Source organism: Peromyscus eremicus, chromosome 1 (genome assembly GCF_949786415.1).
Source record: "Peromyscus eremicus chromosome 1, PerEre_H2_v1, whole genome shotgun sequence".
Lineage (NCBI taxonomy): Eukaryota > Metazoa > Chordata > Mammalia > Rodentia > Cricetidae > Peromyscus > Peromyscus eremicus.
In genome coordinates, this window is record NC_081416.1 from 169,548,945 (window position 1) to 169,565,204 (window position 16,260).

General features: G+C 44.7%; 1 protein-coding gene across 2 annotated transcripts in view; it reads right to left on the reverse strand.

Moving 5' to 3' along the window:
- Nucleotides 1-1,245: 1,245 nt before the first annotated feature.
- Znf180 (zinc finger protein 180) overlaps nucleotides 1,246-16,260 on the reverse strand; it is a 29,404-nt gene continuing 14,389 nt past the window's right edge. For both annotated transcript variants that reach the window (XM_059280421.1, XM_059280414.1), the window contains exons 3-5: nucleotides 7,704-7,778; nucleotides 5,823-5,943; nucleotides 1,246-4,433 (exon numbers count right to left, since the gene is read on the reverse strand). In XM_059280421.1, the coding sequence (XP_059136404.1) occupies nucleotides 2,710-4,433; nucleotides 5,823-5,943; nucleotides 7,704-7,778 (1,920 nt within the window). In that variant the 3' untranslated portion in view covers nucleotides 1,246-2,709. The remainder of the gene's footprint in view (nucleotides 4,434-5,822; nucleotides 5,944-7,703; nucleotides 7,779-16,260) is intronic.

Consider the following 16,260-nt stretch of genomic DNA (forward strand, 5'->3'; position numbering starts at 1 on the left):
ATACTCTAATACATCTTGTCTCCTCTGTGGCTGGCTAGCATCTGCCCCTGACTCCAGCCTTCTTCCTGTATCTCTGCTTGGATTTCCCTCCTGGCTCTAAGCTGCCTTGCCATAGGCCAAAACAGCTTTATTTATTAACCAATGGGAGCAATACATATTCACAGCGTACAGAAAGACATCCCACATCAGAATGAAACCAGAAAGTGTACTGTAGTGTACCTGGTAGTGGTATAGACTTTATGAAGGACAGTGTCTGAGGGGCTGGGCTATGTCCAGAAGTAGCACTCTGAATTCAGATAGGAAAATAGCAAAAGTTCTCCACACATTGACTTTGTTGGAGGCTTGAAAGTCTGGGAGACAATACACACTTTATTGCCCATCCCCCTAAGGTTTTGTTTTGTTTTGTTGTTTTTCGGGACGGGGTTTCACTGTTTAGTTTTGGTGCCTGTTCTGAATCTCTATCTGTAGACCAGGCTGGCCTCGAACTCACAGAGATCTGCCTGGCTCTGCCTTCCAAGTGCTGGGATTAAAGGCCCATCCCCCTAATTTATAGATACAATCAGTATTAGATGGAAGTGCAAGAATCCTGGGCTAAACAGAGAAACCCTGTCTTGAAAATAAAAAATAAAAAATTAAGTTGCTCTGTGACTCCATGTGCATAATGGCATGTATCCCTCCACAATAAACAAACAAGGGGGGAAAAACCACCTCAAATGGGAGCTACAAAGCTTGCCTGAAAAATGCATTCCTGGGTTTTAAAATGTTTATTCACGTGTATGAGTGCTTTGCTCACATGTCCGTCTGTGTATGTGTGCCCCATATGTGGGCCTAGTACCCAGGGAGGTCAGAAAAGGGTGCTGCATCCCTGGAACTGCAGTTATGGATGGTTGTGAGGTTACAATGTGGGTGCTGAGAACTGAATCCAGCAAGAACAGCAGCTCTTACCCAATGAGCCATCTCCCCGGCCTCATTCCCTCACTCCGAAAACTCTTATCACAGGATACCCAGGGGAGAGTAACACCACCGGAGTGCTCCTTAACACTGCTCAGAAATGTAAGTGGATAAGCCCACTTCCTCTCAAACAGGGTGCTTGCTAGTGGAAGTCGTCCTTGCCAATGAAACACTTTCACTTTGAGCATCCCATAGAGGGTGACTGGCGCAGGCTGAGATTAACAGAAATCTGCAAGCCCCACAGTGCATATAGCCATTCTTTAAAAGCTCAAACAAGAGGGAGGTCTGTTTCTTTGTTGCTTCTCATCAATTTTATTCCTGTACCATTGGTTATAGTACAACATGCATCTCCAAAAGATGACAACATGAACAACAGTATCAAATAAATAGACCCATGATCCCTTTCCAACTTCAAGCTACACAAACATTTACCAAGGCTCTTCCAGAGATTCCCATTACTCTTGGCAAGTATTTCATTTCGTATCGGTCGTTTTACCTTCGCAGTAGAAAATCTTCACTGGTCACAGAAGTGTATAATCAGATTACAAAATAACCATCAGGGAAATTATGCAGGTTGACATGGTCAAATATTGTTTCCCAATATTATGTTATAAAAACAATAACCGTATGAGTCACCACCACACATTCACCACAGTCAGCATTTCACGCAGACTTTTTGGGAAAGGCCATTGGTTTTAGATTTAGTTTATCTGAAATTCAGATCTGAGTGCTTTCTTCATGGAAAAGCAGCAACACTTATTGTTTGCAGGAGCACACACACACACACAGGTCATTTGTTTTTTCTTTTTCTTTGAGACAGGCTACATTGAACTCACAATCGTCTTGATTCAGCCTCACTAGTGATGGGTTTTGGGTGTGAATTTCAAAAAATCACTCGAGCTCAGCATACATGGCAATGGTGTGGGGGCTTTGAGGGCGATGGAGCCTATTTCTTGGCTCAGATGAGCTTAGCTCAGAGGACTAGGGCCCTGAAAACTCAATGGCCACCTGTCACTCTGAGGCAGTGGCTCCTGCTATCTCTGGATTGAAAGGAGTAACTAGTGAGGTTTGCAGAAGAGCAAAGAAAGCTTCGTTGAGATGGAAAAGCAGCTCCTGAAACATGATGGGAGGGGACGCCAGAGTGAGTTTACCCTTGGGCTGTGACTGGAGCCTGAGTGCTCAAGCCTGTGATGGATTGAAAAGCTCATCTGCCTGCAGTGAACAGGCATGGGGATTCTGGGTGGGGAGATGAGGTGCGAGGACATGGCTCATGGAGCCAGCAGCACCAAGGGGAAGACACAAGAAGCTGGGAGTGCTTCCTGATGGCCTGCAGCGCACAGCTTCTGAGCTACACTCACGGAGTGCCAGCTTTACAACAGAGAGGCCACGTCTCAAGGCCAACCCAGAACTCTCAAACAAGAGGGCATCTGAACTAAGCTTACTCTAATCTCAACTTTTCTGGGTCTAGCTTCTGCCTTCTCAAGTGCTTTGGGAAGCCGCTTCTGCCAGTCAGCAGGCAGGCTTCTAAGACCAGTTGATGGATGACGCCTGCACAGAGCCATGCAAGAAAGCACCTCTGTGGGCGCCTCCCGGCTTTTCTTCTCCAGGGGCCACTTATCCTCACCTGTCAAACTAAAAGCCTTCCTCCTCTCTGCCAGCAGCACAGGGGTAATGAAAGGGTCTGTGTGCATTCTTCCCCCCGGTATAACAGAGAGGCTGGACTGACAGGAGTGAACTTGAGCTCAGACTCTGAACTAGTCAGGACTTACAGGACTCCTCACTGTGAGTAGCCTGGTGCCTACTGCGCTTAGAACTGCTAATAAACGCTTTCCCACACTGGCTGCATTTGTAAGGCTTCTCCCCAGTATGAGTTCGCTGGTGGACAATGAGACGGGCACTGAGGCTGAACGTTTTCCCACACTGATTACACTCATAGGGCTTCTCTCCAGTGTGAGTTCTCTGATGCTGCGTGAAGCAGGAGCTCTGCCTGAAGGTCTTCCCACACTGGCCACACTCGTAGGGCTTCTCTCCAGTGTGTGTCCTCTGATGCACAACCAGAACGTAGCTCTGACTGAAGGACTTCCCACACTGCTTGCACTGATACGGCTTCTCTCCAGTGTGCGTTCTCTGATGCATGACGAGATGGGAACTGCGATTGAACGACTTCCCACACTCGCTGCACTCGTAGGGCTTCTCTCCTGTGTGTGTCCTCTGATGGGACACCAGCTGGGAGCTCCAGCTGAACGACTTCCCACAGGAACTACACTCGAAGGGCTTCTCCCCCGTGTGCGTCCGCTGATGGGCAACAAGCTTATAGCTCTGACTAAAGGACTTCCCACAGTGACTACATTCATACGGTTTCTCTCCAGAATGGATTTTCTGATGTGCGATAAGTTTGTAACTCTGGATGAAGGACTTCCCACACTGAGTGCATTCGTACGGCTTCTCTCCGGTATGAGTTCTCTGATGTGCAATAAGTTTGTAGCTCTGCCTGAATGACTTCCCACACTGGTTGCACTCATAAGGCCGCTCGCCGGTATGAGTTCTCTGATGCACCACAAGAACATACCTCTGGGTAAAGGATTTCCCACACAGATTGCATCTGTACGGTTTCTCTCCAGTATGAATTCTCTGGTGAGACACGACATGTGAACTCCGGGTGAAGAACTTGCCACACAGGTTGCATTTGTAAGGCTTCTCCCCTGTATGAGTTCTCTGGTGCGCAATGAGATGGGAACTCCAGCTGAAGGACTTGCCACAATACTTACATTCAAAACGTTTCTCCTCAGAATAGTTTCTCATGTTCCGAGGAAGAGACGGACCTGGGGCCGTTTTACTACAGTTATACTGGCCCTCTTGAACAAGAATCCTCTGCTGTTCACTTAGGGATATGTTATGGTTCAAAACTTGCCCACGCCCTTTAAAGCCGAAGGTTTTACCTTCTCTATGAACTTTATCATGTACATTGAGGGGTGTACCACGGCCAAAAGATGGAACACGGCCATTCAATTCATAGGATTTATCTCCTTTTGGGGTCCTTGTAAACTGAGTGAGATGAATGGTCTGAGGGACATTTCCGCATTTGTCGTCTTCGGAGAGATCTGGAGTATCGCTCATCTTCTGATGATTGTTAGCAACAGCATCACCACATAACTTCTTAACATGTGATGCCTGTTTATGAAAATGGTTTCTGTGAGGTATCATGGGGGACAAAAGCCGGCTAGAATGCAGGCGACTCCTGTCAAGCTCATCAGGCCTGCAGACCACGTCAGGAGTGTCAGCTCTCCCCTGGATAAAGGCCTCTTCCTCTTGCTTTTCCTGTTGTTTCTTCAACTGTTCCTTAGGAGCAGGAACTTCTTCACAAGAAGAGAGCCAAGGGTCCTCTCTTGCCAAGCTGCCCATCTTCACTCCATGGGATGTTTCCTCATCAGAGACAGTCGGCTTTGAGGTGGTTTCTTCTACCCCATGCACAGCTGGCAAGGCTGCAAGATAGTAAAAACAAGACGTGGTCACCGCCGTGACCAAGTGCCCAGCAGAAACAAGATAGTAAAAACAAGACGTGATCACCGCCGTGACCAAGTGCCCAGCAGAAACAAGATAGTAAAAACAAGAAGTGGTCACCGCCGTGACCAAGTGCCCAGCAGAAACAAGATAGTAAAAACAAGACGTGGTCACCGCCGTGACCAAGTGCCCAGCAGAAACAAGATAGTAAAAACAAGACGTGGTCACCGCCGTGACCAAGTGCCCAGCAGAAACAAGCCTACAGGAGGAAGATCTTGGCACGTGGTTCAGAAGGTTCAATCTGAAATTAATTACTCCGCCTTAGCCTCAGGGGCTTGTGCAGAACATGATGTCAACAGGAGTGTGTGCAGAGGGTTCAATTCATAGTAGCTAGAAATCATATATGGAGACCGGAGTACAGGTATACAAAGGAATACAAAGGCATACACAGGAAATGACGCCTTTCTCCAAACCAGACCCCACTTTCTGGTTTCTAGAACCTTCTAATAGTGCCACCCGCTATACACACACACACAATTATTGTTGTTGTTCTCTTTTGTTTATTCGAGACAGTGTTTCTCTGTGTATCCTTAGATGTCCTGGAACTCACTCTGTAGACCAGGCTGGCCTCAAACTCAGAGATCAGAGATCTGCTTCCGAGAGCTGGAATTAAAGGCATGCACCATCACCGCCATGCTAATAAATTATATTTTATATAAATTTCTGTTCCCAGGGTGGAGCAGGGTCACCTGTATTAGAAGTTATACAAGGCTGAAGAACTGACTACAAGAGCATATGAATGATCAGTGTTTTCCAACTCAGGTTTCCAAATGACCCCCAGATCTCCAAGTACCCATAGCACCCTCCCCCAACACATCCAGGTCTCCAAATGTCCCCAAGCCTTCAAATGCAACCAGGTTTTCAAAGTTTTCCCATGTTCCTCAGGCCCTGGGGATCCCCAGCCTCTCCAGAATCACCAGCAATCCCCTAACACTCCTAGGAAGCAGCAGCAGCAGGGGTACCCCGAGGATAACAGGCACTGTGAGCTAGACAACACCCCGAGAGTTTCTTAGGGCTACAGAAACAACCAATGTGCAGGAGCACCAGGTCCAGGTCTGGTGTGAGAATTCCAGAATAAATTATCCCTGCAGCATCTCCAGGAACATCGGCAAAGGCTTCTGGGATACTTGGCCAGGGAGTCAGTGCTGCAGATTGACCTCTGAGCTTCACCTGCACACTATGATGTGTTCATGAGCACATAAAAGAAACAAATGTAAAAACATCAATCTGGCTACTGAGCCTCTCACCTTCTTAGTGGGAAAGGAAAGCATCAGTAGACCCCTCTTCTTTGGATCTGGCTAAGTACTCACCCCACAGGTCCCTGTGGCCCTCCAGGATCACATTTCTCTCTGGGGTTCTCTGGGCATTGTGCCAGGTGCTCTGTTCCTCCTCAGTGAGGTCCACGGTCACAATCTTGAGGTCTGTGCTTTCCTGGAACAGCACACACACATTCCTGCTTAGCTGGGCATGGTTTTGTTTGTTTTCTAGTGTTCATGGATGGAGGCTTAAACCACAGGGCGGTTATCCTTAGATTATCTGCAGCCAAAGCATCCCAACTGAGGTCAGAAACACCTCAGAGAGGAACATCAAACAAGTATACAAATTCTCTTCACCTTTTTATCTATCTATCTATCTATCTATCTATCTATCTATCTATCTATCTATTTCAGTGTAGGGACTGTACCCAGATCTATCTATCTATCTATCTATCTATCTATCTATCTATCTATCTATCTATCTATCTATCTATCTATCTATCTATCTATTTCAGTGTAGGGACTGTACCCAGACCCTCACACAGGATAGGCAAGCACTCTACCACTAAGCCATGTTCCCAGCCTTAACAGAAGCTACTTAAGGGCTGCTGGAGAGGTGGCCCAATGGTCAAGAGCACTTGTTGCTATTGCAGAAGACCAGGGTTCAATTCCCAGCACCCACATGGTGGCTCACAAACACCCGTAACTTAATTCCAGAGGATCTAATATCCTCTTCTGACCTCCATGGGTAAGAGGCACACATGTGGTACACATACATGTACACAAAATACTCACATATATAAAATAATATAAACAAATCTCTTTAAAATTCAAGTTACTTATTTATTTGTATTATTTTATGTGAATGGATGTCTTGCCTGCTAGTATTTCTTGTACCATGTGTATACGGTACCTGCAGAGGCAGGAGAGGGCATCAGATGCCCTGGGATTAGTGTTACTCACTCTTTCGAGCAGCCATGTAGGTGCTGGGAATTGAACCTGGGTTCTCCAGAAGAGAAGCCAGTGCTCTTCATCACTGGGCCATCTCTCCAGCCCCTATATTTTTATCATTTGGTGCCATCATGTGTCTGTATGTGACAGAGGAACAGGAGCCTTCATGTGCCACAGAGGTATGCTGAGCTCAGAGGAGCAGTCTCAGGCTCTGGCTCATGCCTTCCACCCTGAGGCAGAGTTTTATTTCCACCATGCTGCATACCCCAGGACAGGTGACTTGGCAGCTTTCTGGCAAATCTCCTGACTGGTTGGTTACTAGGGCTGGTGAGATGGATCAGAGGGGAAAGGCACGTACCACCAAGTCTGACAACCTTGGGGCCCACAGGAGGAATGAAAGACTCTACCTCTACAAACATGCTGTGGGCAGAGTTTCTGTGCTTACATGTACACACACACACACGAGTTTGCACAAGTACATAAATACATACACATACACCCATGCAGAAATAAAGTAGTAAAGCCGTGGGCCTTGTGCATGCTAACAAATACCACCACTGAGCTCCATGCCAAGCCTCAAATCTAATCTTTCCAAATCTCAACTCCTCAATCTGCAGACCTTGCAGTTCTGCACTTTGCACCTTTCACATAACCAACTTTCTTGAAAAAGCTGCTCACTCTTATACGTGTGGAGGGGTGCACACTTGTGTGAACCCTGGGTTGACAATTTTCTCATTTGTTCTCTATTTTATTTTTTTGAGACAGGGTCTCTCCCTGAACGTGGTGCCCACCCATTTGGCTAGGCTGGCTGGCCAGCGAGCCCCACGAATGTATGACAGAGACCTCACCCACTTCTCGTCAGCCTGGCCACTCTTGTTTCCATTCCCCCCTCTCTAATCCTGTCCCAGCTCCCTTTGACTTGCTTCTCCCACTCACTACCATGCACACCTCTCCAGGTAAAAGAATGGGTCCTGCCCAACTCACCTGGGGCACGATGTCCAGTGACCCAGCATCTTCTCCCTCGACTTCGATGATCATCTCTTGGGGGAGAACAAAGTTCTGAGAAAACAAGCAGATGAGACAAAGGGAATCCATCAGAGAACAAAGAAGAAACTGGAAACCCCACGGTGGGTCAGCAGGATCTGACCCGCATCCAACTGACAATCTCTGCTCCCTCCACAAAAGCTCAAGGGAACGGGTGCAGAGAGAAGGGACCCCCCCAAGAATGAGGCCCCACATGGCACAAGACTATTGTGAGTGCTTCAAGATGGCCCTGCTTGTCAGCTGAAAGAACCACACGGAGCCAAACAACTCACCTGTCCTGTCCTGTCCGACCCTGTGCCCTGGGCCCTGCCTAAACTCCTGTATCACTCAGCAGTAAGCGAGCAATGCAGACAGACTCTAGCAGGACCCAAGCCAGAAGCATTCAGAGCGACTAACAAATGACCTTCAAAGTGAAGCCAGGCATGGTAACACGTGACTGTCAGCAGAGAAGTCGGGAGGCAGGAGGATCAAGAAGCCCAAGGGCACACTCAGCAACACAGCTGGTCACAGGCCAACCTGGTCTGTGAGACCCTGCCTCCATCAAAGAGCTCCAACGGCAGAGAAGAGGGCCCGTGGTGAAGAGGGCTGGAGTTTGCATTCCAGCACCCACATCACAACCCAGGCTGTCGCACAAATGTCTACACCCTGCTCTGAGCTGGGCAGAGACAGGAGAACTGCTGGACCCTCTGTCTCTGAGCCAAGCCAACAAAATACAAGCCACAGCGTAGTCGGAATTTTCTCTGGGCTGCCAGCCAGCTCCCAATAAAGACACAGAGACTTAGTTTTGAATGCTTGACTTTAGCTTAGGCTTGTCACACTAGCTCCTTTAACTTAATTTAACCTGTTTCTATTCACCTTCTATGTTTTCATCAGGCCTTTTTACCTTTCTTTCATCCTGTACATCCTACTTTCCTACTTCCTCATGTCTGGCTGGCCCCTGGTGTCTCCCTAGTATCTTTCTCTTTCTTCCCCCAAGCCTAAATTCCTCCTCCTCCTTACTCTCCCTGCCCAAAAGTCCCAACTATACCTCCTCCCTCACTATTGGCCTTTCAGTTTTTTATTAGACCAATCAGGTGCCTTAGGCAGGTAAGTTAAAATAGCAACACATCTTTACATGGTTGAACAAATATTCCACAACACCACAGGTTCAGGGAAACACTTGTTTCAACAGAATGAGACTAAGAATGGCAAAGAACATCTGATGCAGAGACACACACCTGTGCACATGAACTCAGACCAATACACCAATAAATAATCTTTTATAAAAGCAACAACAACAAAGAAACTACTGATAAGAATATACACTGTCTCAGTTAGGGCTTCTATTGCTGTGAAGAGACACCATGACCACAGCAACTCTCATAAAGGAACACATTTAATTGTGATGGCTGGCTCACAGTTCAGAGGTTTAGTCCACTATCGTCATGGTGGGAAGCATAGCAGCATGCAAACAGACATGGTGCTAGAGGAGCTGAGAGTCTTGACTCACAGCCAACAGGAAGAGGTCTGTCTGACTGGACATGGATTCAACATGTATGAGACTGAAAGCTCAAGCCCTCCACAGTGACACACTTCCAACAAGGCCTAATGGTGTCCCTCCCTTTGGGGACCTTTTCTATCAAACCACCACATACAGAGTTGGGCTAGAGAATGGCTCAGCAGTCAGAGCACCGGCTGAGATTCTAGGCAGCTTTTTAGGCATCTCCTAGTCATTTGCTTGTGATTCCACCCTAGCTGCAGGGGCCCTGGGAGATGCTAGCGCATATAAGCTGGGGAAGTTTAACTGAAGGGTCTCTCTATACACAGCTATGAAAAGTCTTCATCTAGGCCAGGTGCAGACGTCCCCATGAGGCTGCTGGACACCCTCTCCGAGGCTCCAGGCTGAGCTCTGGTGGAACTTTGTCACTCAGGATATTCTGAAACTAGACTCCAATTCAGCTACTCTTTCCTGGTTTCTCTTCACTCTCAACTACTGGGCAGATTAACACCATCCAGCTTCGACAGCACCCTCAGGCAATCCCCTCACAAGAGGGTATTTTTAACAGAGGACCTCATCATAGGCTGGCTCGCAAAGTCACATGACAGCCCAAGGGAATGTGGGTCTATTTCACTCATGCAGGAGCCAGTGCTAGCCCTGAGGACACAAGCCCCTCCCTTTCCACGGTCCCACCACTGAAGCGCCACCTCCACCAGATGGCACAAACCTGTCTCTTCCCCTTCATTATTTTCCTGTCTTTATCAGACCTTTGTAAACTGATGTTTTTTGTCCCGACTGCCCAGTCCCAAATACCCAGCAGCTGCCTCCCAAATTACCACACAGAGGCTTATATTTCATAATTGGTTACTACAGCTAGCACAATGGAGACCCTGGCAGCAAAAGTAGCTACCACAGTTAATTAATCTTTCATTCTATTGGGCATGATAAATTTAATTCAGTAGTTTATACATTTCGATTGGCTTTGAAAATTATAAATTTATAAACTCAAGTTCCATTTGCTTTTGGGATACCATCTTACAAGGACTCCAATTTGCAGTAAGGCTCGTTAAGGAAGGGAATGGCTCAGTTGCCTTTAGCCTACTGGCTATGGGTGGGTTAGGACTTCTGATGGTCTTTTCTGTGTCGGACACACAGATTGCAAGCCCAGCACCACTTTGAGATCTTTGGCAGCAGTTAACTCTGCAGCTCACACACAGTTGAGCCTATATGATAATGAGTATTCAGAGACGGGTAATGCCTGGGGGGCGCTCACCAACCATAGCAGAGCACCTGTGTGGCCTGGGCAGGCATCTCCAGAAAGGGTAAGGTGACCTGCTGGCGTCCCACGCAACCTAAGTCAGAAGCTCATTTTTTAGTAAAAGGGGGACCTGTAGGGACCTGGCCCCATTTTGGGTAACTGTTGTCTTGCTTGCTGACCTTGACCTTGATATACTCCCTATGCTAGTTCCCTGCCGGGTTCCACCCTCCTGAACACTTAAGGGAAGTTCTTTGTCTATGTATCCTGCATAATGGGCGTTAACAGCTTAGATGCAAGATTGTAAAACACTGGTAGCGAACTTCTGCCCTCCATGGTTCTCCCATTGTGCTGTAAGCCTGTATTTAAGACCTCTTCCCTCCTTCAATAAACACCATTCGGCATTAAATAAAAAATAAATAAATAAAAATAAAAACAAAACAAAACAAAAAAATGCTCGGTTGATAGCTCAGGCTTGTCACTGGCTAACTCTTACATTTAAATTAACTGATTCCTATTAATCAATATATTGCCACATGGCTCATGGCTTTACCTGTCCTCTAGCACATCTGGCTTCCTGGGTGGCTGGCTGGCATCTCCCTGACTCTGCCCTCCTTCCCATCATTCTCAGTTTGGCTTTTCAACCTGACTTCCTGCCCAGTTACATGCCTGTTAGCTTTTTACTAGCCAATGAGAGTAATACATGTTTACAGTGTAGAAAAGGATTGTTCCACAGCATTTCTTCCTTTTTGTCTAAATAAAAAGGAAGGTTTTATAGTAAAATTACATACAACAAAAGTTATCAAGCATGCCAGGCGGCGGTGGCAGCGCACGCCTTTAATCCCAGCACTCAGGAGGCAGAGCCAGGTGGATTTCTGAGTTCAAGGGCAGCCTGGTCTACAGCACAAGATCCAGGACAGGCACCAAAACTACACAGAGAAAGACTGTATCGAAAACACCCCCCCTCTAAAAAAAGTTATCAAGCAAGAATTACAGTATCAATATCCAATCCATTTATGGTCATCTAGAATACTAATTCTAGAAAAAGGCTTCATCTAGCTTCTTGTACATGATTTCAAGTTTGAGTCTATCAGGTAACTAGGAATTAAGTTTTTGTACTAAGGATGTATATAACAAATTATGGTCCTTTAACCTCTTTGAGATTTGTTGCATATGACATTTAAAATGTTTAAATTTTCTGCAGTGAACCATGATCACGTCTAACAGCAACCTCTGAAGTCTCCAAAAGGAGGATGGGGCCCCACAATGAGGATTGCACCTGGACTATGGAAATGCCACTAAGCTGAAAACCACCACCTTAGGACTACAAATTGCTTGGGACAATTTCGAGGTGGCCAGCTGATGGTCCAGCCTCCCAGACTACTCTGGGCGAGAACTTGAGACAAGCCTGCATTTTCCCATTACACAGTCTGGACAACAAATGACACAGCTGGTTCTCCCAGGACTTGACAATTACCCAAATTTTTTTTCAAGGTCCCCTAAAGACGCCATCACCCCCAGTCAGAAGGAAGTAATTTTAAGAAAACCACGCCCACATTCCCAAGAGGTAGGGTGTGTGGTTTTTGGTTGTTCACTGGGTTATGGATATTTGTCATCATTTGGAGGGTTGGTTACAAGTTGTAATTGGTAATGGCCAGGAAAAACGCTGAACAAAGGAGATTAGAGTCAAGGATCTTGTTCTAAAAGAAAAAGTGGGGGATAGAGAAACAGGCTAAAAGGTTAGATTATTGAATCTACTTTTAAAAAGCAACTACTAATCTTTAATACTTTACAATGATAAGGTTTTTTGCACATTGATACAAATTTGAGGTCATTTTTGCTATACTGTATATGTTTCTACTCTTGTTTAAGACATTTTTGTATATTGATACAAATTTAAGGTTATTTTTGTTAGGACATACTGTACATACGTTTCTACTCTTGCTCAGGATATTGTACCTATACAGCTCATTTAACAATGTAATGTAAATTTCTAGTCCTTGAAAGTTATTATTACAAACTACTTAGGTAAAAAAGAAATGCAGGTTAGTAGTCACCTATAGCAATCAAACTTTTAGTCATGTTAGGCATGTTTTTGAGGTCAAACAGATATATTTTAGATAGACAGGTGATCTTGAAGCATTTCAGAGAACTACAAAATATGGCATTTAAGATGTTTTCATAACATAAGGTTTTGTGTGTGTAATTTTTTTTTTTTATGACAATGAGACATGTCTGCTCCTGGCAGCACCAATCTACTTTAAAGAAGATGATGGGCTTTCTTTGTGACAAAAGTTAGCCACTGGGCAAGAAAGTGCCCTTGAATTGACTGCTGACAGTATGATGTTCAAATTGGACAAGCAGGCTGGGGGGGGGGGGTGGTATGTCTTTAATCCCAGCACTGGGGAGGCAGAGCCAGGTGGATCTCTGTGAGTTCGAGGCCAACCTGGTCTACAGAGCGAGTTCTAGGACAGGCTCCAAAGCTACACAGAGAAACCCTGTCTCAAAAAAAAAAAAAAAAAAATTGAACAAGCAGGACACAAAAGAAAGGACTGCTGATCCTTGCCAAGACAAGGGGGGCAGTCCTTCAAAATTCCTGCTTTATAGAAGTCTGTCAGATATTCTAAGTATGCAGGCTGAAGATGAAGATGGATGCCCCATTGTTACAGAAGAACCTGACTGTACCTACTAGGTAGCCAGCTGTTTCTGTCATTTTTAGAAATTGTTTGCTCTGTACTTCCTGTTTACTCAGGTAATATTATATCCTTCTCAGGTCTCTGATAAAGTTGAAGACTAGATAGTTATAGTTTTCTTTGTTAACAAATTCAGAAAAGAAACTCACAAAAGAACTGTCAAGTGTATAAGGTTGAGAGAAATAAAAAGATAGTTTTGGGTTGGTAATGCAAGTTAGGATAGAAAGTGAATTAGGTACAATACTTTGGACTCACCAAGACAGGATAGATAATGGAGTATTTTCTCTGAATTTGTCAAATGCTAATGGACTAGACATTGTTAATGTAATAATTGCCTGTATATATTTGTATATATTGTACTAATTATATATAGTTTTTCTATGTTAGTTATTTTATTTAGACAAAAAAGGGGAAATGAGTGATATTTTGTTTGTGGTCTGACAAATAAGGCTGGCTTGGAGTCAGAGGGTGGAGCTATCCAGTAGTTAACCATAGAGGTCTGGAGCTCTGTACAGAGAGGAAACAGAAAGTGATATGGAGGGGCAGAGAGAAGATCTTGGCCCGTTACATGAATTCTAAACGGTCTTTTAACAAAAACCCGGAGCCAGATATTGGGGTAAATGCTGAAAGATCAGTGCTGTGGGATATCTATCGTTCTGTATACTGTGAATATGTGTTGCTCTGATTGGTTGATAAATAAAACGGTAATTGGCTAGTAGCCAGGCAGTAAGTATAGGCGGGGCAAGCAGATTCTGGGAAAAGAAAGGGCTGAGTCAGGAGTCACCAACCAGACACAGAGGAAGCAAGATGTCAAGGCAGAACTGAGAAAAGGTACCAAGCCACATGGTTAAACATAGATAAGAATTATGGGTTAATTTAAGTGTAAGAGCTAGTCAGTAATAAGCCTGAACTAATGGCCAAGCAGTTATAATTAATATAAGCTTCTGAATGATTATTTTATAAGTGGGCCATGGGACTTCAGGGGCCTGGCGGGACCGGAGAAACCTTCTGACTACAGATCAGAGACAAAGGAACATAGCTACTTCTCACCTCACCAACTCCACCGATCCTCTGACTGAATATCTCTGAGTCCTCAGACGAAAAGGTCTCTAGTTCCTGTCTCCTCATACCTTATATGCCTTTCTCTGCCCAGCCATCTCACTTCCTATCTCAACCTTCCTAGTGCTGGGATTAATGGCGTGTGTGCTTCCCAAATACTGGGGTTAAAGGAGTGTGCCACCACTGCCTGGCTCTGTTTCTCTCCTAGACTGGATCAATCTCATGTAGCCCAGTGTAGCATTGAACTCACAGAGATCCAAATGGATCTCTACCTCCCGAGTGCTAGGATTAAAAGTATGTGCCACCACTGCCTGGCCTCTATGTTTAATCCAGTGGCTGGCTCTGTCCTCTGATCCTCAGGCATGCTTTATTTGATACACAATATATCACTACATCGGCCCTTTTGGACAGAAGAATGGAAGAGGCAGGAAGTCACTGGTGGCTGCTCCCCTGCTTCTCTGATCTTTCAAGTTTTTATCTTAATATATGACTCCTGATTTTTATTGATAAAGATTAACTAAATTAATGCTTCAGACCTTTTCTATACCAGTAAAATGACTGCCTTCACATTACATCCAATACCGCACTCCATCATGGATTCTACATTATAAAAAAATGTGACTGAGGGCCAACAAGATAGCTCAGTGGATAAGAGCACACGCGGCCAAGCCTGAAAGAACTGACTCTACAACGTTGTCCTGACCTCCACATGTGCACAGTGAACAATCATGTATGTATGTGTGTATGCACACACAAATATATATGTGCTTTTCTTGAGCCAGAGACATAGAATAAATTTCTAGCAAAAACAGATGATTTACCTCCTTGTAAACAACACGTGAGAGGATTTCTGTCTTTCCATAACCAGTCTGTTGTTGCTGGAAAATACCCTCAACTAAGTGTTAGCATGGACAGTCCAAAAATTAACATAAGAGGTTGATCTTAACCCTGAAAGCCCTGAGAAACATCTCAAATACTGATGTATATTATGAGTTCTGAGTCAGCTGCTGTGTTATCCTGTAACTGTGCTCACGAGCATCTTGCACAATCAACAAAGGGAGAGAGACGGTAGATCAGAGCCAACACAATGCCATTGTGTAGCTTTGAAATCTTCAGCAAGTCACTTCTAAACCTTGCCGTTTTCATTTCTGACTCTCCCACAGGATATTATTTTATATTATATGATTCCCCAGTTTGAATTATGTGTCTAAGTGCTGATTCTTATAAAGAAGATAGCACCAGTCAGCCCTGAAAACATAAATACAAGTATCATTATACAAATTAAGGTTATATTTAGAAATATATATGTGTGTGTGTATATATATATATATATATATGTATGTAAAAACAATAAATTTGCAAGAGTAAAGACAGGTATATGGAAGGGTTTGGAGGGTGGAGAAGGGAGAAATGATGTAATGATGTCATAATCTCAAAATTAAAAGAAATAAAAAGGAGGCATATTCTCCCTTTCCCCTTTTTATCACCTGTGTTCTAAACTCCACCTTCCTTAAATGGGAATGAAGAGAGGGAAGTTTAAGTGGGGATGAATGGAATAGTAGGAAAGAGAAGTGGGGGAGGGAATAATTACCAAAAAATACTTGGGGCTGGAGAGATGGCTCAGAGGTTAAGAGCACAGGCTGCTCTTCCAGAGGTCCAGAGTTCAATTCCCAGCAACCACATGATGGCTCACAACCATCTATAATGAGATCTGGTGCCCTCTTCTGGCATGCAGGCATACATGCAAGCAGAACACTCTATATACAATAAATAAATAAATCTTTAAAAAAAAAAATACTTGAAAAAAGCTATATGTAGACTTGATTTTTATAAGTTTCCTAAATGTGCATGCATTATATATGTAAATTCACATATATATGTGAATATATATTGTTGGAGACTGACCCAGGACTGTTTGACCCAGGACTGTTATGTCTTAAGTTTTTCTGCTTAGTGGAGTCTTGCAAAAACAGGGCGTCCTTGGCCTAACCACCAAATTTACGTTTAGATAAA